The sequence below is a fragment of the Papaver somniferum genome, chromosome 7 (assembly GCF_003573695.1).
Source record: "Papaver somniferum cultivar HN1 chromosome 7, ASM357369v1, whole genome shotgun sequence".
Taxonomy (NCBI): domain Eukaryota; kingdom Viridiplantae; phylum Streptophyta; class Magnoliopsida; order Ranunculales; family Papaveraceae; genus Papaver; species Papaver somniferum.
The window spans coordinates 53,393,853-53,419,698 of record NC_039364.1 but is presented as its reverse complement, the minus strand read 5'-3'; the positions used below and the strand labels follow the sequence as shown (position 1 = coordinate 53,419,698).

The 25,846-nt window shown below is 35.8% G+C and overlaps 1 protein-coding gene across 1 annotated transcript; it reads right to left on the bottom strand.

The window, feature by feature from the left end:
* Positions 1-5,547: 5,547 nt before the first annotated feature.
* On the bottom strand, positions 5,548-13,379 carry LOC113297319 (lon protease homolog 2, peroxisomal-like). Its single transcript, XM_026545753.1, has 17 exons — positions 13,161-13,379; positions 12,662-12,774; positions 12,459-12,564; positions 12,076-12,245; positions 11,814-11,905; positions 11,283-11,462; positions 11,088-11,171; positions 9,928-10,055; positions 9,210-9,411; positions 8,902-9,108; positions 8,257-8,387; positions 7,818-8,031; positions 7,359-7,664; positions 6,990-7,184; positions 6,555-6,800; positions 6,298-6,399; positions 5,548-6,070 (listed from the first exon to the last, which is right to left on the bottom strand). The coding sequence occupies exons 1-17, from the start codon at positions 13,265-13,267 to the stop codon at positions 5,987-5,989; spliced, it is 2,667 nt and encodes an 888-aa protein (XP_026401538.1). The 5' UTR covers positions 13,268-13,379; the 3' UTR covers positions 5,548-5,986.
* Positions 13,380-25,846: the final 12,467 nt, after the last annotated feature.

The following is a 25,846-nucleotide window of genomic DNA, read 5'->3' as shown; positions in this document are numbered from 1 at the left end:
CCACGGTTTGCAAATATGCATTCCTTAGTTTATATATGTCTTAGTTCACGAATAAACCGTTTTTACAAAATAACTCACTCAAGTATGCATACCGGTACGCATACTTAAGTACCCGGATTGAGTTTGTTTTCAGTTCACAAACTCCAGCAGAAATTCACGGGATGTGAACTTCCGGCAGTATGCGTACGGGTACGCGGACTTAGCTTCCGGACATCCTGAACCAGTAAAGTACGCATACTTTAGTTCAAGGATTTTGGACTTACACAAGTATGAGTTCACATACAATGTTTATATCCATTCAAGTTCATATATTCTAAACTCTCATTTCAATCATTGAAACATTCTTAGAGGTTAGTTCAAGGATTTTGGACTTACACAAGTATGAGTTCACATACAATGTTTATATCTATTCAAGGTTATATATTCTAAACTCTCATTTCAATCATTGAAACATTCTTATAGAATGTTAAATAGAGGTTATTCACACACTATTTTTCATCAAAGAGATTTTCAAGATATTGAAACAATCAACATGACTTTCGTCACTTGTAAAGATGAACTTGGCCAAAGTGAAAGCTTACCAACACATATTTCGAGAAATAGATAAGCGAGATAAACTCGGCTCGAAATAGCAAATGTGTATAATCGAAGTATATATAGTAATACGACTTTTGTCACAAGATAGGAGATAGAGTAGATAGACTTTTGAGTGACAGATAAGTTCAAGTCTCCACATACCTTTTAGTCGATGAAGTTCCACCAGTTCCTTGAGTAGTTCTTCGTCTTTGCATGATGAACGTCGTGGAGTCTAGAGATCAACTACACTTTCTATCCTAGTCCGATACTTAGGTATAAGTAGACTAGAAATCAAGACTTATAGTTTTGGCAACTAAACTTGACAAACAAGCTTGAGATAGCAACGCTTGCGAGTTCGACCGATCAGTGCTCTAACAAAGCCAACTAGAAGTATTATTTGTAATACTCACCTGGAGAGGATAATAACCTAATTAGGAGAAATATCTTACGTCCGCTTCAACTAAAGACTTATGTGGGATCAAGAAGCGTCTAGAAGTGTCGTTGGTGGGAAACTAGAATCGTATAGTTATTTTGGTTTTCAATTATTGATTTGATTGACTAACGGTTGTTGAACCTTGATTACAATTAGTTTATTTTGTGATCCTTCTCTTTTTGTATAAGGTCACTTGAACTAGATCAAGGATCTTCTAAGTTCAGATCTGTTTTTAGATCTGAAGATAGGCTTGTAATCATCCGTTGTTAACAAACTCCATTTTGTGCATGATTGATCATCAGGGAATCAAGTTATTTGTGCAGGTAAATTGAAGACCGAAAATTTGAAGACAATAAGATTTTCTTACTGGTATTTTGATATTTGTGATTATACTTCGTGCACACTTGATTGACTAGGATCCAACAAGTTGATTTATCTTTGATAGACTTGTGCAACTTGTTGTGTAGATCGACGATCTATCTTTTGGTGGTTCTCTTTAGAATCTGAATCTGATAGGTTGTAAACTAAGATTTGATTATCTCAATAATCTAGATCTTGGTTGATCTAAACCAATACAAATGAGTTTATATTATTTAAATAGAAGGCCCTTTGTATAACTCAACATATATCTCTGATTTAGTTCTTGAGATTGATAGAGCGGTTATCGAATAAGGATTAATCCTTTACTGTTTCGGAATACGATTCAAATGAGTTGAATGCTAGAAGTCTTTACAGTGGCTGAAGCAACTTAAGATAGTGGACTCTATCTTAGGATTCACGTGCATTGACCAGATTGGTAGTAGGCGCAGGGATACTGAAGGAACTAGGTAACTCGGAGTTAGTTTACTTGGTCTCAACTATACAAAGTTGGCAGTAGTCTTTATATAGCGTCTTAATTCTGAGAGCATGCAAAACTAGACCAAGTCCCGGGGGTTTTCTTCATTTGCGGTTTCCTCGTTAACAAAATTTTGTTGTATGGTTTTCTTTACTTTCCAATTATGATTATTGTTTTAGTTATAATAAAGTAATTGCATTGTACGTTAATCAAATACTTGGTTTGATCCCATAATTGGTTCAGTCTGAACTTACACTATATACCAAGTGTACATCTTGTGGTTGCTATCTTCTTGACAGTCTCTGTTTATAGTAGATCATGCAAGGTGTGTCTTATATAGGTTGATACGAAAAGATTGTGGTGTACTATTGGTATCCTCGTCATTTCAGGAGGGCCTTTTCTCAGACCTCCATATTAGATGGCTCTACTAGTGTTGTAATTCATACTCACCCTGAGTCTTAGTCCTTTTTCAATGAAATGTGATTCACAATAAAATAAAATAAAATAAATAATATTGTCTTGAATATGTCTACTAGTAACATATACTGCCGGATAAAGGTTAATTTTTTGTTTTAAAGTGATTTCATACTATTTACATAAGGAAACTGATCTTCTCATAAGGTGTTGAGGTATTACTGACTTTAGGAATTAAAGATAAGAAAGTACGGTTCATTTCTTTTAAAAGATGTTTCGATTTAAAGAAAGTATTGATAGTTTTCCAAACATTTACTATGAGAAGATCAATATTTTCTTTGTGAACCCCGAGAGGAAAAACATTGGGCTATGGAGAAATCCACGGTGTCATTTGGTTTGTTGTATCTCTAATCTCCTGCTGAGCAACGGGTCTAAGTAGATTTAGATTGTCATTCTCAGAAATACATAGATTGATATAATTAGAAATTCATTGGTCTTATATGGGTTGGAGACAGTGCCGGTGAACTAAAATGCGTGACCGATAGGTTTTCAAGATTTACTCTGTCGCTAATTCATTGGTCAGAATCCATATTAAGAGCACCAATGTGACTGAAGTGCCTCCTCTTATAGACATGATTATGATAATAACTAGTGTTTCTATCCAAAGATCTGAGAAACTCTTGTCTAGATGGTTTGTGCATAAAATTCTTCTTGAATTTTTTTTGCCATTGTTCTAGTTCAGATTCAACTTGTCTTATCTGGTGTAAGTTCTGAACAGTATTAGAAGAATTGTTCGGATCTTTAACCAGATTATCAAGAGTTCTAACCTTTTGATCCATATTATCAAAGTGGTTGATGTTCCAATCTTTAAGATCATGTTTTACGATTCTGAGTCTATGATTAATTGGTAGGGAGCAGAGCCTGAATAGGTATTTTGGATGACTTCTTTAATCGAAGAATCCATAATCCAACACTTGAAATATCTATGCAGCTAATTACTTCAGGAAGATATTAATGAATTAGTCTCCAGCATAATTGGAAAATGGTCACCGCCTATGGTAGCAATGTGGTAAATTTTTGTAGAACCATAATGATGCAGCCAGTAGCCATTTCCCAGAACTCTATCAAGTCACTCGGAGTCTTTTTTGCATCACGAAGGATGTGTTGGGGTGACCTTGAGATGGATTGACAAGTAGTTGTACACATGAGATAAAGAGACAGATTATCTACCAAGTGTCCGGAATCAACATCAACTTCGACTAACAAAATTAGACTCCAGACTAACTAGGTAACTTTCTACAGATATAATCATATAAAGAAACGGAATTACATTCATAAAATTAACTAGTAGGTCACCTATAGTTTTTGTTTTTACATTTCTTTTATCCTGATTGTAAGAAATAGGTTACCTATCTATATGAAATAAAATGTTGTACATTTGGACGAGTCTTCATGGTTCATGCTTCATCCTTGCAACCTTTTTACAAAATTAGGAATTAGGAATATATCACGCCTCTAAGCTGACACCATATTCAAAGTAAACCTACTACACACATGGTTGTTCCGTTGCTAGAAAGAACCAGCCTTTGGAATCTAGACCCTACTGTACATCCATCAGTTTCTGACTGCCTCTGCATCAAAAGACTCAATTACTGCGAGAAGACTTGGTTGCACATCACGCGCTTCACTCTCTACAACAACAATCCGCAAATGGGTAATACTTCCAAACCATTATCAAGACCCATCTTTGATGCAATGAATTTCTTCAACGCTCAACTGCCTTACAATCATTACCATTTGCGCAAATGTGACATCAATTTTATGCCAAACTTAAATGTTACTTGGTACTTCTTACGGCAATTCGACTCTGACTTGATCAAGAACCAAGAAGCTTCCTTGCAATTCATTTCATTGGGATCCACTATATACTGAGACTTGTTCTCAGTCTTCTCTTTCTTTCACCACTGAAACTAAGCAAATGGAGCTCTTCACTGCAGCAGAAGATCTCAAATTCTTCAATCCAAATCAAATCATCAAGGAAGCAGTGAAGATCCCAGCCAAATCATCTCCAGTAAAATTCTTTTTCATTACCTTAACCCTCATTCTCCCACTTTCATTGATGCAGTTATTACTTGAAACTCATAGTTTTATCCTCTACTACATCTTTGTGGATTACTTTTAACAGTCATGAAATTGATCATTCGTCTCCTTCGTATAAACAATTCATCCGCAGTTACTCCATCCATGAGTTCTTCTACATTCTTTCCCTCTTCCTGTTCTCTATTCTCTCTACCTCCGTTATTGTCTTCACAGTAGCTTCTCTCTACGCATCCAAGTCTGTCTCCTTTATCCCCACTCTCTTTGCAATTCCTCGCATATTTAAACATCTTATGATAACCTTCTTCTACGTCTTACTTTTGATGATAGTGAACTACTCGGCTTACTACATTCCTCTTTATGTCTTGGCTTCGATGAATAGTAATGGAGCTCTGTTCTGGGGTGTTAGTATCATATTTGCTGTCATATACGATCTTGTTCATATCTATGTTACAGCGCAATGGCATTTAGCAAGTGTGATTTCTGTTCTTGAAGCAAATGGTTATGGCTTGGCAGCCATGAAGAAGAGTACACAACTCTTACGAGGGAGAACTAGTATCTTTCGGACTAGCAAGTTTATACTTGCAGGCTACATGGACGACTGAGTTTGTGTTCGAGTTTACAATGGAGTCTAATTTACATTTCATGGTTAAGCTTTTGTTGGGATTGCTGTGTTTGTTCATGTTGGTGGCAGTTAACCTCACAGGGCTATTGGTTCAAAGCGTCTTCTACTATGCCTGTAAAAGTCATCACAATCAAGTGGTTAATAAGAAGGTTTTATATGATCATCTTGGTAGTTATGATCTCCGTGATAAGGCTGTAGCATTAAATCCCAGTACTGGCGGTGTGGAGTTGCAGAGCTTGGTCAAAGATCAAGACAGAGTAGGTTATCAGCCTGTTGCCTTGAATGCAACTACTGACAGTATCAAGATGCAGAGATCAGTCAAAGATCATGACACGGGGGGAGACCAGAATGTTTAAAAGGACCTAATACCCATGATTTAATATAGTTTCTAATTTCCAATGATATAGCATACTAGCAGGCTTAGATATTACAAGAGACATCTGTTCCCGTCTCTAGCATTACTTTGTGTACCTGGTATTTTTAATGACATACATATACTCTTGTATGACGTGCATCTTCTAAAAATATTTCTACATCCCGAAACATCATGGAACTAATCACTACAAATTCATAAGAAAGCAAAGCAATCGCACAAAAGTGTAAAACGGAATAAAACCTTGATATCTATACATACAGACAACAAATAGCAGCTGTGAGCAGAATTTGGCGCACTTCACCATTGCCCAACCGTATATATACAAATACAACAGATCGAGATGATTATGGCTCTGATTTGATTGGCAAAAACAGACGGAACAAGGGAGGTTGTACACACCCAATCTAAAAACTTAAATTATATTTGACAAGATGATGATAATATTTAAATAGGCAAACAGCTTCGGAGAGATGTAACAACTGAGATGGTATAACTTAGCTGACTCTCTGTCACCTTGTTTCGTTCGGTTCTGTTCAAACTCAGACTCTCTCATTAATGGTTTTCCGCATGTCTTCAGTGGCGATGAAGCAGCAGTACTCTGTGTTAGACAAATAAATCTCGACGGTGATGTCATAACTTGGAATGTTGTCTCCAAGGGCATCCAGTACTAAAGGCATGCTCCAACACGTCTTCCACGCGCTTCACAAGCAATATCTGATAACAATAAGCAGGAAAGCTAGATACTTAAAAGGGTTTTCCGCGAAGGGTCATGCATTTTCTTATTTCTTATATTTGTCACAAGCACAATATAGGCAAAAATAATCAATTTACCACATGCACATGACATAAAGACCTTGCTTCCACGTAAATTTATGCAGATGATTGATTAGATATTCAATAATGAAGAATTTTCGCAAGTTAACAGGAAATGGAAAAATTACCTCCAGGCTAGAAAGAACAGTTGCTGGTACTTCAACCAGATCTTTGAAGTTTCTTTCTGGTATGATAACTCTCTTTATACCATACCGATGTGCGGCTAGGACCTGCAAACGAACACAACAGAGAAACTTAATACATTTCTTGGGAGCACTAGAAAAGAAAGACTAATCCGTTTGATTTCTACTTGTATTTTTTAACCATGAGCACGCTTTCAGATGACTGATACTAAAAGAGGGTATGCCCATAATAAGTGACACACCTTATCCTTGATACCACCGACCGGTAATACCAATCCCCTCAGAGTCATTTCCCCAGTCATTGCTGTATCTGGTCTTACTCTTTGTTGACTAAGCAGAGAAACTAACGATGTCACCAAAGTCACACCTGCAGAAGGACCGTCTTTTGGTACAGCCCCTGCGGGAAAATGTATATGAATATCTTGTCCATCCATCAAATTAATGTTCCCAGCAGCCACCAACTTGAGGTCCGCTGCTCTTGCTCTCACCTAATCATATAAAGAACACTAGGTAAAGGCAATAATGGAAGACAAGTCCATGATGAAAAGTCAAGGATTGATTGCATATAAGTATCCCAGAAGGGATTCTACACATTTGAATGTCATCGTGCAGAACAGGCTTAGCAGATATACTGAGATTCAAAATATATCATGGGTAGTTATCAGACTAAAACTTACCCAAGTAAGTGCTATTTGTGCTGATTCTTTAATAACATCGCCTAGTTGTCCAGTGAGATGCAACTCACCCTTCCCCGCCATTGTTGAGGCCTCCACAAACTGAACCTCCCCACCGAAGGTGGTCCACACAAGCCCAACTGATACTCCAGGAGTTGTAACTCGTTCTGCAGTTTCTCTGTCATCGAATCTTGGAGGCTGCAATCATTATTATTTTCCAATGAGCATAATCAGAATCTGAACAACGAATTGAATTCATACAATAGAAAACATAAGTATCTGAGCAGATAAGTTGCCCACATTACTTAACCTTCGAATACAGCGTTTAAGCAACAGCAAACTCAAAGATTAACAAAAGGAAGAATTATTTACCCCTAGTACTTTTTCAACCATGGCCTCATCTACAACCAAAGCTGAAGAACTCCTTAAAGCATTTGATATCTCATGATTGTTAACACCCATCGGAATAACTTCCATCTCCACTTCAGCAGCCCCCTCTGCAATTCTGGTATCCAGAAGCGATGTTGACATCTGGTGTACATCATTACTGAGTGGAAGAGTTTGCTCTTGCTCAGCAACTCTAACCGCTGCTGCACGAGCCAAGGCAGCTAAGTTCCTCTCTAAACTTCTGACACCAGCTTCTCTAGTATAATTCTGGATTACAAGTTTCACCATGCTCTGAGATAAACAAAACCATTGAGCAATATCAAAGATCAGTTATTAAAAGAAACCTTTGTACATAATTCAGAAGCAAAGCATGCAGGTGCTCTGTGTATACAAATTTTCATTTTTACGGACTTGAATGTAAAGCAGCCCGTTTAAGTGCATTACCTCAGGTATTTGAAGAAACTCAGATCTTAAACCATGCTGATCCAGAACTCGGGGAATCAGATGCCGCATGGCTATTCTTAGTTTCTCTTCTGGTGTATACCCAGGCAGCTCAATGACTTCCATTCTGTCTAAGAGAGGTGGAGGAATAGGTTGAGCTCTGTTTGCAGTTGCAATAAAAATCACCTTTGAAAGATCGTAAGGAACATTTAAGTAGCTGGAAATGTTCAGTCAAGGAATACCAGTATTCCACAAGTGCATAAGCACAAACCTCAAAAGAAATAAAAAATAAAATAAGCTTAACATAGGAAGACTAATGTCTTAAAATGGAAGAATATTACGGCAGACTTGAAAGATGGCTATGAGAAGTTAGATTTTACTTTAAGATGTGAAAACAACGAAAAGCTAGTTTTACAAAAACTACTGCAATGAAATTGGATACTGATCATTGAATGTTTTGTTCTGCTCTGGATCAAGAACCTCCAGAAGTGCTGAAGCAGGATCCCCTCGGACATCAGAACCAGTCTTGTCAATCTCGTCAAGCAGCATTACTGGATTGCTAACACCTACTCGCTAAAATATAAAATAAGACTAACAATAACATTAGCAAACATGCAAAAAAAAAGATGAAGCATTCTACCAAAAAGAACATACTTGCAAAACGATCAAGACACGGGTTAGTAAAGCGAGGGTTTTCTAACGATAATTTAAGGGACAACGTGACTCAAAAGGAGTTCTAAATAGGAAAAACAACACTTGGTTGAACACCTCAAAGAAATTCTGAAAAAATAACAATTTTCTATAATTACCACGACGAACCTACTGAACGTGAACTTATAATATGATGTGTACGTCAAAATCAAGAATTACTTGTATTAGTCATATGGCACGGATTCATTCTACCTTAATCTATAGATCAGTGCAGAATGCAGGCACAGCCCACTACTAAAGAATTTTAATAATATTGGATACGGTAAAAATGAGATATAAATGAGCCCAAATATACAAGAAGCTAAGGTGACGATTCTTATTTAACATTTTATAGTAAGAAGCAACAACTACAGTATAATAAAGAAATATTGTGTACCTTTATCCCTTCAACAAGCCTCCCTGGCATACTTCCTATGTAAGTCCTCCTATGCCCTCTAATATCAGCTTCGTCCTTCACACCGCCTAGAGATATTCGTATGAACTTTCTGCCGAGGGCCGCAGCAATAGATGATGCCAAAGATGTCTTCCCAACCCCTGGTGGACCCACAAAACACAGAACTGGACCCCTGGCATCTGGTTTGAGCTGCCACCAGTTCATTAAGCCAAAAGCACCACATAAATGTCAACAACCGATACATAATTTTTAGCAGCCAAAATGACGATAGCATAAAGGAATCAGTCTACCTTACGAACAGCCAAATATTCAATAATCCGTTGTTTTACTTTGGCTAAACCATAATGGTCACTGTCAAGACACTCTTTTGCAGCTTTTAAGTTCAGTTCACGTTCCTCGCTAGCATTTTGCCAGGGTAGATCAGCAAGCAGCTCCAGGTAAGCACGTGAACTACTGTATCCAGGTTGCTGCGGTTGCATTTTTTTCAATCGCCTGATACAAAACATTTTGCGGTACAAATTATAAGAAACTGATGACAAGTTGCCAGGTGTTGGGCACAATGCCTTTGCCAGTTTGAAAAGAAACTTCCCAAGAATTATTAAGATAAAAAGACTAAGTATTCCTCTCCGAGAAGGCAGGTTACTATAAATAAAAGCAGTTAAAAGAATCGAATTGGAAAACAGGCTGATGAGTACATTATGAATAATTCTTCCTATACTGTTAGAGCCTTGGAGGAAACAAATCTGAGAATTTAGATGCAGCTTAAGATGTCTTTGCATGTGTGTGAGTTTCAGCATGTGTGCATGTTCGAGGGAGAGAGAGAAAGAGAGACTGTTGCTATCAAGCAACTTTTTTTTCTTTTGGCAAAAAAAAAAAGAACTCCATGTTGGAGGTATTGCTGAAAGAAGATTAAGAAAATACAAGAATATAAGGTGGACACAGACCAGAACCTCAATAAACAATTCATATCACTGGTCATTCTTGAGTGAACTTCTTAAACTTGCATACCGTAACTCCCTGTGTGCATGCTTCCAGACATTAGGAGGCATTCCTGCGCTCTGCATCTTTCTTTCCAGTGCAGCCATATCGTCTTCATCATCATCATTGTCACCAAGCTCCTCTTTGATTGCCCTCATCTGTCAGATGACATTAAGAGCACGAAGTGTTCAAGATAAATGTGAACTCCCACTGTCCTACAACCGAACCCATGTTGCAAATGTACAGGTCCGAGTCTTATATCGATTAAGTGCTGACTCATGAGATACTCATATGAATCTGGCCTAACATAGGACCTCTTTCATGTTTGGAATTAATTAATTTAATCATTCTTACTTCCAATACTTAGTTATGCTGGAAGTAAGAAGTGGTTTTTTTCAATTATTGATAGTGAAAAAATTTGAAATTAGACACTTAGGTTATATAGATTCTAAGTAACATTATATGTACTTGTGTTTCTCTTTATAACAGGGACTAGCCTAAAGTAGTTTTTGGTATGAATACAATGAAGGGAACTAATCATCTTTTATTTCCTTGTGTGTTTTAATTCTTCTCGTCTCTCATAATATCAACTTCCTCCCCCGCTCCATAAAAGATATTGAAGCTCAGTTGTTCTTCATCTAGTACTTTGTGACTACTTAGTCTCTTCCACCAAAATTGAGACCTCTGTAACTCTCAGTCTCAATATAATTTTATCACTCAAAAGCAAGAAAGGACAAAACGCCAAATTTCATCTTCTTTCACCATACCTATTCTATTCCTGAATAACCATATTGCACCACCAACTTCCTTTCCGTGCAGTGCATTCAGAGAAAAAAAGTCCCTTTCTCCTACAGTGTAATAGTGGGTTGAGGAGAATATTGTAAGGCAAGGTCCTGTTGAATTTGATTAGCTGTTTTTTATTCTCATGGAAATTTGAAATATGACAAAGCAAGTGAAGAAACTACATAATTTAGACTTGCTCGTTTTGTTAGGGAAAATAAAACAACTCATAATCTATTCCATGGTTCTAAGTTTCTAAGTATCTAACTGACGTAATCTACAACACCAATGTAACGATAAAAAAGGATATGTACATTGGTTATTGCATTATTGAGGTTATGAATCCATGAGACTCTTTTCCCCTTTAGCTTTAAATTAACTGAATTTTCTTTTATGAAAAATAAAAATACCTGCTGACGCAGAAGAAACTCTTTCTGTGACTTTGACAACTGTCCTTCTACTTTCTGAGTTATCTTTTCAGCTACACGAATTGACTGCCACAATGAAATAATAAATTGGAGTAAATGTTTGAAAAGTCTGTGACAAGTAAAAATGACTCCGACAGATTGCGCAACCAACTGTGAACCCCCACAAAAAAAAAATACCTGTAAATGCCTGTCAACCAACTCCGTAGCTTTTGAAAGCCTGACTTTTAAATCAACTGAGTCCAGCATGGAAAGCTGCTCCTCAAAGCTTATTTCAAAGCTAGCAACAAATATATCAGCAAGCCTGTGTACAGGAACAGTATCCAGAAGAACTTTTGTCCTTCCTATTGTTTTCTGCTTCTGTAAGAAAGGTGCAACAGATGTTACAAGCGAACAAGTATGCAAACATTCACCAGTGTGGCTAAAGAGATATAAATGCCACTTTAAAGATAGCAAGATAGACATGAACTTTGAACAAGCAAAAATCAGCTGACTCAGCTCCATGAAAAACATCCTGTAGTCTTTTGTCCCTTGACTTATTTATGTGTAAAGGAGTATTTAAATGGAATTGTAAAGTTTATAAAGTCAAAGCTTTTCCATAAAAAGATAAATAGTATCGAACTGAGAATGTGCACAGATTCACTGAAGCTTAGCACTTTAGCAGATAATTAACCACATAACAGTTGATGGTAATATAACCGAGCTAGTTACCTGCTCAAGTACAGATATCAGCTCCATGGCAGTAGCTTTGAATTGGCGAGACAACGATATAAGGTCTGGATCTTGTTCTGCTAGATCCATTTCTGAAAAGGGTAGCTCGGTTTTAGATGCAAATAAAAATTTCAGATGCACAACCTATATATATATCATGGGCAACTCCATCCATGTTTTACAAAAAAGGGTATGGAACTAGCAGATAACTTTTAAGACGCTGGTTGACTGAGTACATAGAAAGGGAGCAAAGACTACATACCAGGCTTCGTCATATCAAGGCGAGAAATCTTAGCAATGTGATATGTTCCTCTAACACTAAGTTCTTGGACACTAAACCTGCACAATCCCTCAAGAACAACTATGTACGTGACCCTCCCACTTGGTTTCTCAACACCTCTAGAGAGATGCAAAGCTCTCGCAGCAACTCCCCTGTTAAGAAACATCACATGCAATCATTTGCCACAACTTCGCATATAGATAGCAAATGACAAACATGGCCAGTGAGACTTTTCAGAAAAAATCTAAAGCAAAGATACTTGTCGATGGGCTTAACAGCCAGTCGTAGATCATCTCAAGAATCGTCACATCTCAACAAAAGAAAAGATAAATATCATAAGAGCTACAATCCAGCTATAACTGTACCTGGTATGCCATTGTACTTCTGGCTGATTCTTGCCATCTAGCTTATGAGTATCTGAAGTTGCCAAAGGAGATTTCGGGATTCTTTCCCCAGAATCAGTTGCAACACCTTCAATAATATTTTTTTACAGTCAGTCATAATTTAGAACACCTCAGTTGTAAGCTTATTGAGACAGGTAATCAACAGATGAAGACCAAAACATTACCTTGAGACAATACTGAACCAATAGATGTACCCTCAGCAGCATCTCTAACAGGCAAGACACCAATCAAACCCTTCTCTTCCCTCTGCCATAACTCTTGTTCCACTAATTTCACACTGAACGATCCAATACGAAAACTCTATCATTCAGAAGAGTATACAGGTTTAACAGAATAGAAATATTCCAATCAACCAACTTTAAGAACAAATCATTAGAACAATCGAAATCTTACACTCAAAAAGAAAAAATCTCAATGAATTCATCAACAATTACATATAGAGAAAAGAAAAAGGCAACAAAAAAAACTAAATTTTAGGTTCCTCAGCTCTGCAATAGTAAATAATGATCAGAAAACGTAAACTTTAGGTTTCTCAGCAATACTCAAAATTGATCAAATGGAAAACCCGAATATAACTCAAAATTAAGAAAACCCAATACACAAACGAAATTTAGGTTTTCAATATTCTGTATTAATCGATCAATGAAAATAAAACATGAATACCTGCTTGGTGAAGTACACCGAATTCGAATGATTGCACCAGGTAACAAAACCTTGTTTCTAAACGGTAAAATCGCTAATCGACTCGGTAGTTCTACCGGTTCCGCCATGTCCTATCAACTTGGAAGAAATTTCTTTTAGAGGGACTTTAGAACGAGGGAGCAGAGCAGAGAAAAGAAGAAAAAAAACCGTATGCAAGTTTTGGTTTTGTTTGTTTTTCGGGTAAAAATGATCAATCATTGGGTTTTTATATACTTCTGTTTCTGTGAGTTTCCCGTATGCTCCTCTAATCTTGTTTGAGATTACTTACCGTTGGATTATTAGATAAGGTGGAACGTGTCAACATCTTAGACCTTGTTAGGATACAAGGTCAAAATTTCGACGTCTTTAATAGTTTGGATGTGTGATTGATGGTTCGTCTTTAATAGAGACTGATAAATTGTGGGACCCTTATGATTGACTACTGTGATGCCACGTAAGCAAGTTTTAGATAATGAGAAGAAAGAATGTGAAAATACGTTATCCACGTATAGTTAAAATTCTGTCGTTGAAGGGAGTGATCCCATGGAGTCCTTTGCCCAAGAATACTTGGTGTTTGGCCACCAACTAAAAATTACTCCAAATGCCACAAGATGGCTAGTCTTGCCTGTGACGCAGTAAGGGGCAGTCGCCGTTAAGCATTTAGGGCATATGTCGGGTTGGTCAAATGGATATGATGTAGGAAAGAAGGTTGGTAATCCTTCATTGATTGCTTCCCACAAGAAAAGCCGAATTTTTGGTGGACATAGTAAAGTCCACGGAAATTTGGTGGGTGGAATAGGGGTGTGAGTTGGTTGACCATGGGTTAGGCATTGGTATCCCGAACAGGTAGTGTATTTTCCAGATTTTGAGTGTGGCCAGATAATTTTATCTTGTGGGTTATTTTGGGGAAGGTGGATGTTTATGATTTTTGGGGCTATAGGAGTAGGAAGGGTGCTTAATTTTTCTTGATTCCAGGTACGAGAGATTGGGTTAATGAAATCTGCTACCATCGGATTGGGTAACATTGTGTTGGGTCTAGTGGTGATGAGTGTGGAATCCAATGGGCTTTTACTGGAGTTGATAACCCATTTCCTATACGATGGAAAATTTGGTGAAAAACGTTAGATGATGTCTAGAATTTAAGACGTTTTTCACCAAATTTTTATTTCCAATGCTTCATTAAAAGATGAAATTGCCAGGTGGGGGTAAAGGAGAAAGTGTAAATTAGAATTTTTCATGACCTTCGATCTTAAATTCACATCATCATTTGTGTTTAAATTTAAACAAAGTTTATTAGATAAGATCTTGGAGATTAGAGATGAACTTTAGGTGGAAAGATTTATCTCTAATCTTTCTTTTGTCTTTTATGGCAGTTCCTATGATACTTACCAAATAATATTCTTTGGCAAGCCACGTGAATGAATAACCGTGATTTTCCACTGTGGAGACTCGGAGTAAGATGAACAAATCTGATTTTTTAGGGTCTCACTACTATTTCTTTTTAATATAATTTTTTTTGTAGGATAAAATTAAAATTTAAAATATTAGATTTATGTGAGATGAAATAGGATAAAGTAAATAAAGAATAGCAAAATAATTTTCGGGAAACTCAAATTGCACTGAGCGGTTTTATAAGACCCGTTTGTGGTTGAAGAAAATCATCCCGTCGATTTTGTTTGTTCGCACGGTTTTAATTGAAGCGTACGTATCTTGTTGGTTTGGCCACTCGTTTTTCATGTTTGTTGAGTCCATAGTGGGATCAAAATGAACAAATTTCATTTTTGTTCATTCCATAGGAATTTCCCTAAGTAATGACTCACTAAAAAAAGGTGTTAATAAGACCTCCACATGGGAAGACCTTGACCCCGAGAATTGAAGATGCTCTTAGGGGTGACGAGGGTGTTGTACCATTTGAGTATTTCTTTTCCATGCTTTATCGCGCAGGTTTGGAAAAGGATTTTAGAGTGCTTAGGATCGAGTCAGATGGTCCTGTCACACTCAACTCTTCAAGTTAAGAACGGACACCTAGCTCAGCTGGTCATCCCCGTTTCCCAAAATTTCATGTGCTCCAGGAGGTCCCAGGATTGAGCCCCCAATGGCGTAATATTGCAGGAATTAGCATGGAAGGTAGAGTTAGTTTGCCCCTCTTTTGATACAATCTCAGTCCCCCATCCGCCGTTTCGGTTCCCTAGGTTACCCATGAGGCTCGCTGGTAGGCTAGCACATCAACCTGTTCAATTAATGTAGGAGTACGTTGTTGGAGCTTAGCTTGTTAGGCTTCCAAGTAGTTAATGTAATACTCTTTATCCAATAATAATAATAATATTTTAAAAAAAATAATTTTAAACATATTCTCAAATCAATTTTTTGTCGTTCTGATTAATCAAGTTGAAAAGTTAATTCCTAAGTGTTATCCAAGTTAAATAGCATTTTTTTAATGTTGTAATTTTATTTTGGTGTGCGTATTTTTTCGTGTTGTTTGAATAAAAATTAATTGTAGATTTATTTATTTTCATATGATGTTTTTTTAGGATATGTTTCCCTTTAAATTAATGCATTTTTAAAGTTGGTCGTTATTTGATTCAAGCATATGAAACCAACTACGATATTTAAGTTAGTCAAATGCTTTTCCTAAGGTTCAAAATAAAACAAAATTCGAAAATATTATGCGACTGACGAAACACCAGATGATTAACAGCGGATCCAATCTATTAGCAAATTTGGTAGAAAAAGATATTACTTATGTATGTGTTTACTTTTAAATAACGTGGTTAAAAGACGTAAATATGTCTTTTTGCCAAACCAGTTGCCACATCGGATCCGTTGTTCTTCAGCTGGTATTCCATTGGTCATATAGCATTCTAGGCAAAAGTTAGAAATTTGTGTAAGGATCTATTCATTACAAATGTTTTATTCATTACAGATTCTCCGCCCCACCACCACCATCACCACCACCACCACATACACCCCATTACGCATATTTCAAATCCCAAAATTCATTTCGTTAACATGCCTCAATCGACATCTACCTTTAACCTTATCCATAAGTTTGTGTAAAATCCTGGTCCGAAATTTAGGGTGCTACATATAATACCGTGAGATGTTGTCAACCAATAAAAATGATTAAGTAACTTAAAGATATTTTGAACTAGAATATTGATTGGTAAGAGAGCGCTCCTAAAGAGCATGAAATTATTGTTTGGTGCCAAATTCTCTAAAAACTATAGTTTCTGTTATAAAAAACCTCATAATAATGAAAGAAACTTAAATAAATGCCCTAATCAATATGATGAAATACTAGTTAGAGGTTTCATCATGTGATGCGTGTTGTAAGTCCAACAAATTACTCAAGATATTTATCACTAATTAACTAGTAATTTACCGATAGTAGGGTTGTTCACACAAAGAGCTGTGTAATTGATACGTTATGTAGATTAGCAAAACTATGAGAAAAGTAAATACCAAGGGTCATATGTTGATTAATTAAATAAAAAGATAATAAAGAGACAACAAGAATAAAGAGATGATTAAGAAATCTTTCGTTGTTACCAAACGTTAATTGAATCGGTATATTTATCTATCTTTTGTTAGAATCACTTATCACCAACCACAGAATAACAGCTAGAGTAGTGTTATCCCCAAAATTTCGTTTATAACCGGATGTCGAAGCGCTCGCATGTCAGGTTTTCTCCAACTGAGCCACCAAGTAGTAGCGCACTCAAGGTGCAACCTAATAAAAAACTTTAGGTTTTATGAACTTAGGTTGATCCCAACAATTAGACTCTTAACGCAAGGTCCACTTACTAGTGTTGTATTCACATATGATTGCCCCAAAAAATTCCCCTGCAAGGTCTCACGTTTTCTACTTGTGTAGAAAATACACGATAATTACGGATCGTTTAACTCTTTACTAGCAATAATATGATCAATAGAATAAAACGATCATAAACCCTAAATATAGTAAAAACAAACAATAATATGATACAAACTCCGAACAAACTTATATTAACCAGTAAAGATTCACGTCTAGAATATTGGATTAATTTTTAATCAACACAGGTTTGGCTACTCATGTCACAAAGAATAAGAAGAAATATTTTGGTTTCCCCTAAAGAGATAAACCTTAAAATATGAAATTTAACCTCTCTTATATTATTTGTTGTATAAAAATATATGTAAGGATATGTTTTCTTAATCTCTTGGGGTTCTCTTTATATAGTACTCCTGATATCTATATATTATACTCCTTCTGGGTTCGCGTTTTCCTTGTTTTAGAATCCCACATACGTGCCAAAATACTCAACTATGGATAGATCCAACCTGTCCATTTTTTATGACAGGATTTTCATCTTTAAATTCCCAGAGTTACAGATAGGTTAATCTCCTCTGGACCTGACCGTAATTATTCTTGGACGCTTTTCGCATTTCTCCATTTTGGACATAACTTCATTATCCGATATTCGATTGACCACGTATTTATTTTTTGCGTTACCTTCGTAATCATCGTCCTATACAAGATTGTAATATCTAACTCTTCATATATCTTCAAATCAATTTACGGTTAGGTTGGACCTAACGGTAATTCCTCCCGGAACTTGTGAGGAGATTGTTTTTATGGTTAGGTTTTGGATACTTTTCCTAACTATAAATTCTCCTGGAACTTGTATCCAAGAGTTGTTTTTGCACCTTATAACTCTTATTTCATGTAGGAATGAACTTATTTCCCTTTCTTAGATCTTTCTAATATCATTTGCACTGATTTCGGATGATTCACCTAAAGAAACAAATAAAATCGAGTAATACAAGGATAATATGCAAGAGATCTAACTAAAATGCATTTATCAAATTCCTATACACTTAGCTTTTGTTAGTTCTCGAGCAAACTACCTAGCCTAATTAACTAAAATACAACAACTCATTTTCGTTGAAGTCACGGTTGCACTCAGCATGTGCAATAGGTCTTTAAGCCACTGGGTGTCCCTAGTGGACGAGTTATAGTCTCGTAAGGGTTTACAAGAGGCTTATCCAATAAACGGATTCCAACTTCTAAATATTCCAAAGTACCAAGCATCCAAAGAGCTATAAAAACATAAAGTTTCTGCACATTAATAATAAAAAGTTAGAAGCACAAAAGAACATATTCTCATGCTTAATTGTTTAGTGAGAAATAATTAATACTATATGAAAGAATGCAGCCACGAGAGCAATCGATAAGTATTTTTCCTTGAATTCTACCTTACAAGTTGGTCACACATATATAATATGATAGAAATGGGTTTCACGGTGCGTGTAAGTAAGAATTAAAAAATAATTCTTACACAAAGATGGCATTTATTTATTTATTGAAAAACTTCGTTTTAATATTTTTGATGATCTCTAAAAAAACACGCCAATCATTATGTGAGGATGAGAATGCTTACTTACCTTCTCATCCGATCTACAATCAACATCACTCTCACAACAAACAGAAATGCTTTCGTCTTCATCTTCAACTGTTGATGATGAATTTCTGAACTTCACAGAACTTTGACAACTTTTACTCAATATTTTTCGATTACTTGTTGCTTGAAACTACTTTGTAGAAGTATATACTATGTGACTTTGAATTCTTTAAAAGTTGAAGGTTCATGCAAATATTTACTAGAAAGTTGAAAATTTTCTGCCTAAGAAGTGAATACTTAAGAGATCTAAATGCTTAAAAGATGAAATCCTACAATGATATGAAAAATAAATCAGAAAAACTAGGTACGAGAAAAGAAAAGATCAAATACATGAAATACTATACCAATGGTTGCCTCCCATGCAGTGCTTGGTTTGAAGTCATCATCCCGACTTGCAAGATCTACTCCACGAATATCAACAATATGAAAAATTGGGGATCCTCTCATATAACTTGTTTTGAAAATAATATCTTCACACAAATATTAGTACAAGAAAATATAAGTGAAGCTATCGCCGAATAGAAGTTTCTTCCACACTTCGTCCTTTCTACCCTTGAAAGTGTATAGAGAGTGTATAATTTGGGAACTCCTACGATTTATTATTTGTAAACCTGCATGGTTTGAGAATCAAGTATCTTCAACGATGGATATCGAGAAGCAAAATTATCCAACAATGCTTTCGAAGTATATACATTCAATCCAATAAGAGAAAAAAGTGAAGAATCGATAGACAAGGGATTAGTCAAACCTTGCAAAATCTCTTGTATTATAAATACACAATCTTTTCGTCCTTAAAGAATTCAAATGAATTGTTCACCTCATGTATATTGTGGTCCCTTATCAAAACCTGCAACCATTCCCCGTCAGTTTCAACCTCAACCAGAGTTTCAACATCAGCATTATCATTACAATATTTTGCAAGCTCAATTGGTCTCCTATAATATTACTCATTCGATTTTGATCTCAACGTACTTTTCTTCGTTGTTAGACTCAAATCTTGTTGCCGAACCAAATCCTGCCGCAAGGTTGTTTTTTTTAAAACACTAGTTTCATCATACTCATGATGTACTTTTTGGATAGGTGCTTGATCATTAGTAATTGATTCAACTATACCAGTTTTATTAAATATCCCCAAAGGTTAGTCTTTTTTAACATAATGTTTTTTTGTTTTCAGATTCTCCGCAATATGAATCTTCATCTGTTTCATAACCTTATAACGATGGCGTTTAAGTTCCATGCATATGGTCCTACCAATTTCTTTGAGAAGTTCTTTCGAGACTGTACAATCTTTGTGCAATTTTTTTGACATTCACACGCTCTCCACCATTAATTGCAATAAAATCTCTCGCCCATGACTCTTTCCTTTGAATGAGTGAATGATCATAACTACGATCTGGAGTCGAGAAGGGGTAACTATTGTGGAAATCGGTTTGTGCTACGTTCTCCCTATCACGATCAAGTTGGTCTAGTCAATGTTGTAAGTCGTGTAATCCATTCATAACATGCATACAACTTGAATATAGTTAATCGGAAGTATAATTGTCCCACCTTGGTGGTTGATTTACATACCTACTACAAGGTTGTTGGTATGTATAAAAATCACCATGAGGCTATCTAGGATACTGATTATAGCTAATGAATTGGTTTTGATTGTGTCCCATAGTTGGTGGGCAATTGTAATAATGTGGAGGTTGAAAATTGTATTGATTGTTGCAATATACTCCTTTCATGAAAAATAAGTACTTGGATTTTTTTTCTTTCTCAAAACTATGATTATAACTAGAAAATATAATAAAAACTCAAAGAAAAATAAAAACAAATAAGAAATCAAAAACATATAACAAACCACTGCCTCCCTGGTGACAGCGCTAAAATTTGACCAGATTCGTGACCGTTAGAATATTTTGACTTTCTCACTTGTAAAAGATATAGATTAAGTACAAGGTAAGAAAGAATTTGTTCCACGAGAGGCTATATTTTTATCGTTTGTTTTCAAGTTTTAAGTAAAAATGGGGGATTTCTGATTTTTAAAAGCTCAATCTAAAGTAAAAAGAATAAGTGAAAATAATCAAGATATGAGAATATTTTTCGACGGATTGTATTTGTATAAATAACTAGATTAATATTTAATCTCTCATTTGTGAATGCCCGAGGATACCTTGATCACAAGAATATCCCGCCAATTTCCTGATCTCATCACAGATACATTAAAATATACGAACATGAATTCACCTAAAGAGCAACCCAAAGTGTAAAAGAATAGTTGGGTTTGATTCCCTAAGAGCACTTTTTTTTACTCGATAATACTTATTTATTAAAACTCAAAGGATAGCTAAAGAATACAAAACTACCCGATTAAAGGGTAAAACGTAAACACAAACGAAATACAACCCCAAAAACTAATTTAACTGAATCTATAGTAAGGGATATCCGACATCTCCATATTAGTCAGAAAACCTGGTCCACTATGATAGCATCTTGTCTCTCCCTTTGCTAATCTGGCACCTTTCTTCGCCAAAGCATCTGCAGAGAAATTTATTTCTCTATAATTATGAGGAAAAAACCATTCTTGCAGAGATTTTATGATTTTACTCCACCTGGTATTAATGATCCAGGGAAGTTTTCTAGACTGAAAGGCTGCTATGACCGCCTGAGAATCTGATCTGAAGCAAACTTTTAAAAAGTTTATGCTAATGGCCCGTTCCTCTAAGAGCACTAAGTTTTATAAAATAACACTAATCAATGCATTTGAAATACGACGTGTAAACAGTTTAATAAAATCTTCAGTTATAAAGATATGTTGTTAAATAGTTTAACATTAATCAAGTTGTTATTTATACACCACAGGTTGGTTTAATCCGCACGAAACCTTCAAGATATTTTTTTTTTCTTTCACCGGAAGTCTCAAAAATTTTTTTCCTTCTACGCGGCTTTCCCTGTTCTATTCAAAACTTCCCAAACTTTGATAAAGCCAAATCTTACAGTTTACTCCATAGAATTTCCAAAAATCAGCAAATCCGCGATAATATCTTAGTTCCCTGTTTTAATGATATATAATTGGAAACTTCCTTTCTTAACCGAATCTGAAATGATTACCATCCATGTTTAGCCATAACAGGTTGATGCCAATCCAACTGCATGAAAAACTTCATTTAAATCTCTTCACAAATTACCCAGGAACTCTCGCAGTTGACAATAATGATTTCTCTTTTTTTTTTCTGCTATAAAAGTGAAGAGTGGAGTCCCCCTAACCACTGACAGGTGGGTGCCCCTTATCAGTTGAAGTGCCCTTTATCCAAAGTGGGGGTCCCTTTAGCAGTTGTTCTTCGGGTGCCTTTGGTAAATTTTCGGGTGCCCATAACATTTTTACGGGGTGTCTCCAACATACTTCCGGAGTGCCTGTAGTACATCTTCTGGGTGCCATCGGTAATTTCCTCCGAGGAGTGCAAATTCTACTTTTCGAGCCAATTTCTCCGCAAAAGCTTATTTCTCCAAAAACACTTACAAAGACATAAAAAACCTTACTAAATACAAAATTAAGCACTATCAATACAGTAAAACCTCCATATATTGATACTCCATTTATTAATAACCTTTATATATTAATAAAAAATCATGGCCCCAACTTCGGCCAATTGTAAATAGTAATAACCTCCACATTTTAATATTAGTGTGTTTTTTCAGTCCCTTATTAAGGAATTTACCTCCATATATTAATAATCGACACTATACTAGAGAAATATAGATCTTGTTACATTGAAAATTATGATGAAATAAGTTTCTTATTTATAGTTGTTTGAAAAGAAAAGGTTATATTTTGGGTTGTTACCGCATTTTTGGGTTATTGTAGATTGATGAATTATCTTCTAATATGCCTAATGTTATTTATAATTGTAGAAAACATCAAAAAATTCATAATATATGTACAAGTTTCAAGACACAAACATATACTTGTGTGTTGGAACTATAATGTATGTTCATTATCTAATAGTATTTACATACATTGAACTTGAAATTTTTATGCTTTCTAGGTATACCTCCTTATATTAATAACCTCCATATATTAATAAATTTATGAATCCCCAAGTGTATTAATATATGGAGGTTTTACTGTACATACAATTGAGATCATATCAGACACATTAACGTGTCTATCAAATACCCCCAAACTTATTATTTTCTAGTCCTCGAGTAGATCTAATATAGAAAATAAAGATCCTAACGTAGGCAACACGATTGCACTTAACGTGTGCAACAAGCCTTTAAACCCCTAGGTGGCCCTAGTGGCCGAGTTATAGTCTCGAAAGAATTTAGGAAAGGTGTACACACAAAACCTTTACTCCAACTTAGCTACCTACGCAGAACCCTGGAACGACACTAAACAATCCTTAATTGGTTGGCATACTCTCATTGTCTACAGGAGGAAGTACCATGATGCGAATCCAATTCTCAGATAGTCGCATCCACAATAGGAATCAAAAAAATTCACGAATAGATTAAGAAGATAGATATAGAGATAGATGGTTTGTGATGTTGAATAACGTGAACGGTGTTTCCCATATTTGTCTGAAGTCCTCTGCTAGGATGAACCTATGAATCCTAATGGATTGAGATACTGGTTTGAACTCTATATCAACATAACTAGCATATACAAGGGAACCACCGGTCGATAATCCTAATTCTAGATCAACTCAGCTGGCATATACAAGGGATCCAACTGTCGATTTTATTAAGCAATAATACTAAACTCTCTTTTTATTTACTTATTCTCGAAAATTATTCCGTTTGGTCAGATTGGTCTGGTATCTTTATTATTTTTAGTAACACAATCACTCTACTTCATCCTGGCGGCGGTAACAATTCGATGTTGGTCCCCGCCAAATCACTTAGAGAAACATTTTAAGTTTGAAAAAATAAAAACAGAAAGCAATAAGACGACTCAACGATATATGACAAAACTACCATGTTATTACTAACACCTGAGCTCTGTGCTTTTATGAATAAACTATATTTTGGGTTCCTCAACTCTTACAACCAAGATCTTTCCATCCACTTAGATTGGTTAGTGTTATCCTTAATTGGCACAATTTTCTAGGCGTTGGAGTTTAATTAATGCAACTAAAAGTTTCCCATATCCCCAAACTTAAATCTAACATTGTCCTGGAAAATATTTTGCTCCAGCGCCGCTAGATTATAATTGATCTAGCAGCACCAATGCCCAACATTTGGCATGTTATGATGTCACCAAAATCATGGCTTAAACCATAGTTTATGCCATACAGTAGAATGTTGGATTTGATGCACGACTAAAGTGGCAACAATTTCCATTCTTAAACGGTTTCACTTACCATTCTTGAAATTGCGCATAAACTAGTAAAGTATTACACAACTTTATTGAATTTCTATTCAACCATATACATAAACACGGTAGTAGTATTTACTTTATATGGATCATGTGGGAGTTTGAAACCTATCGTGTCTTCATTTTTGTGGCTCGATTATGTAAGTGCTATTAGTAATATCAATGGGTTGTTGTTTGATAAAATTGTTAGAAACCTGGAAGCACGGCTTGCTATAGAGATGCAGATGTTGCTAATCTTCCACCCCCTCGTCCTCAGCCATTTCCAAATGAGATTTCTTTATCAAGGAAAGTAATAAGTTGCTCCGCTTTTACAAGTTGCGTAGATGCTCGGTTGTACAAATTGTGTGGAAAGTGTGCGACTATGTGTGGTGTGATTTTAAAACTAGCCATTTAGGTATAACTATAGTTTAAGCCATGCTTTGGTGACATCATTAAATGCCAAATGTTGGGCATTGGTGCTGTTAGATCAATTATGATCTAGCAGCGCGAGAGCAAAAAATTAACCCATTGTCCTCAATGTTCTAAATATGAAAATTAAAGCATGAACAAGGAGAAATCGTCACTACTTGAAGAAAATGATTTAGGTAAGGATATTACCGCGTTGCATGAGCATGGATTACCTCCCAAGAAGTGCTAAGTTTAAAGTCTTCGGCCAGACTAATAAAGGATTAATCATCTCATAGATACATTTAGTAATATTTGAAACTACTATGGGTCATCTGTATCAAAAAATGTTATCACAGATAAAAGGAAACTGCAACAAACCAAGAAAATGAACAGATAAAGCACACCCTTGTCTAGTTTTCTATTTAAGACAACTATATCTAGTTGTGGTTCAGGTTCTATAAAAGGTTCTAAATAAAATATTCCTATGGGATGGATTTCCTTAAAGGTAAGTGTTAGAGCATAGCTCGGTTGAACCCACCAAGCGTTGGTATGTCAAGTTTGGTAGTCATATTTTAGTGTGTCAAAACTCATCTAAGAGTCGCTTGATTATGTACTAGAGACAACTTCGTTTAGGTTAGACTAGAAAGTCTAGGAATGTTGAGACATACAAGTATTACTCGAAGACCTGAAGAACGTGAAAAAGTAACGAGCTACAACGACGACATCATCCTTTCTCTTGAGGTTAGTAATATTGACTTGAACTGTTTTATTCCTAACGTATTTTTCAAGACGTGCTATATTGAAAACATAACTGCGAAGCTATGTATTGGATATATTACTCTAGTAGTGAGACATGATCACATGATCATAATATTAGGGAATTAGACTACGAAGTATAACGCTTATCTTTTGAACTTCGTAGATATGACATCTACGTAATCTTATGAATGATGTTATGATTATGTGAATGTGTAATGGTGAAGATTTCATTTTAGGAAACAATGTTTTACATTTGTTTAAAGGAAGTACATTCATGAACTTGTTTTATGAATCGAAAGGGAAATCGTTAGGCTTATTGGTACGGCTATTCATTGCAAATCTTTGGATTACCAATATGTGTGAGATGGTAGAACCGATCGTAACTTTGTTATGTATCTTGGTACAACTAATCACAATGCCCGACTTAAGATTTGATATGACTAGTTTTGATTAATTAGTGTAACTGATCCTAAGTAATCACCTGAGATGGTATGATCGATATTTGTAATCGGTATGACCGATCATAGATTGTTGTGTAATCGATCCTTGTAATTGGTGTAACCGGTCCTAGTAGTTGGTGTAACCGATCCTAGTGACTAATGTGATGAGTATATGGTAACCGGTCTTGGTAATTGATGTAACCGATCCTGGTAACTGATGTAACCGGTCCTGGTAACTTGTGTGACCGATCACAAGTGTTTCCATATTAGGGTATAACC

Excerpts from the sequence above, each read along its gene's own strand:
- LOC113297319 (XM_026545753.1), bottom strand. The coding sequence starts at position 13,267 with ATGGCGGAACCGGTAGAACTACCGAGTCGATTAGCGATTTTACCGTTT. Across the intron at positions 12,565-12,661 it reads TGGTTCAGTATTGTCTCAAG|GTGTTGCAACTGATTCTGGG; the intron begins GTAATGTTTTGG and ends ATATTATTGAAG. Across the intron at positions 11,172-11,282 it reads TGGTTGACAGGCATTTACAG|TCAATTCGTGTAGCTGAAAA; the intron begins GTATTTTTTTTT and ends TCATTGTGGCAG.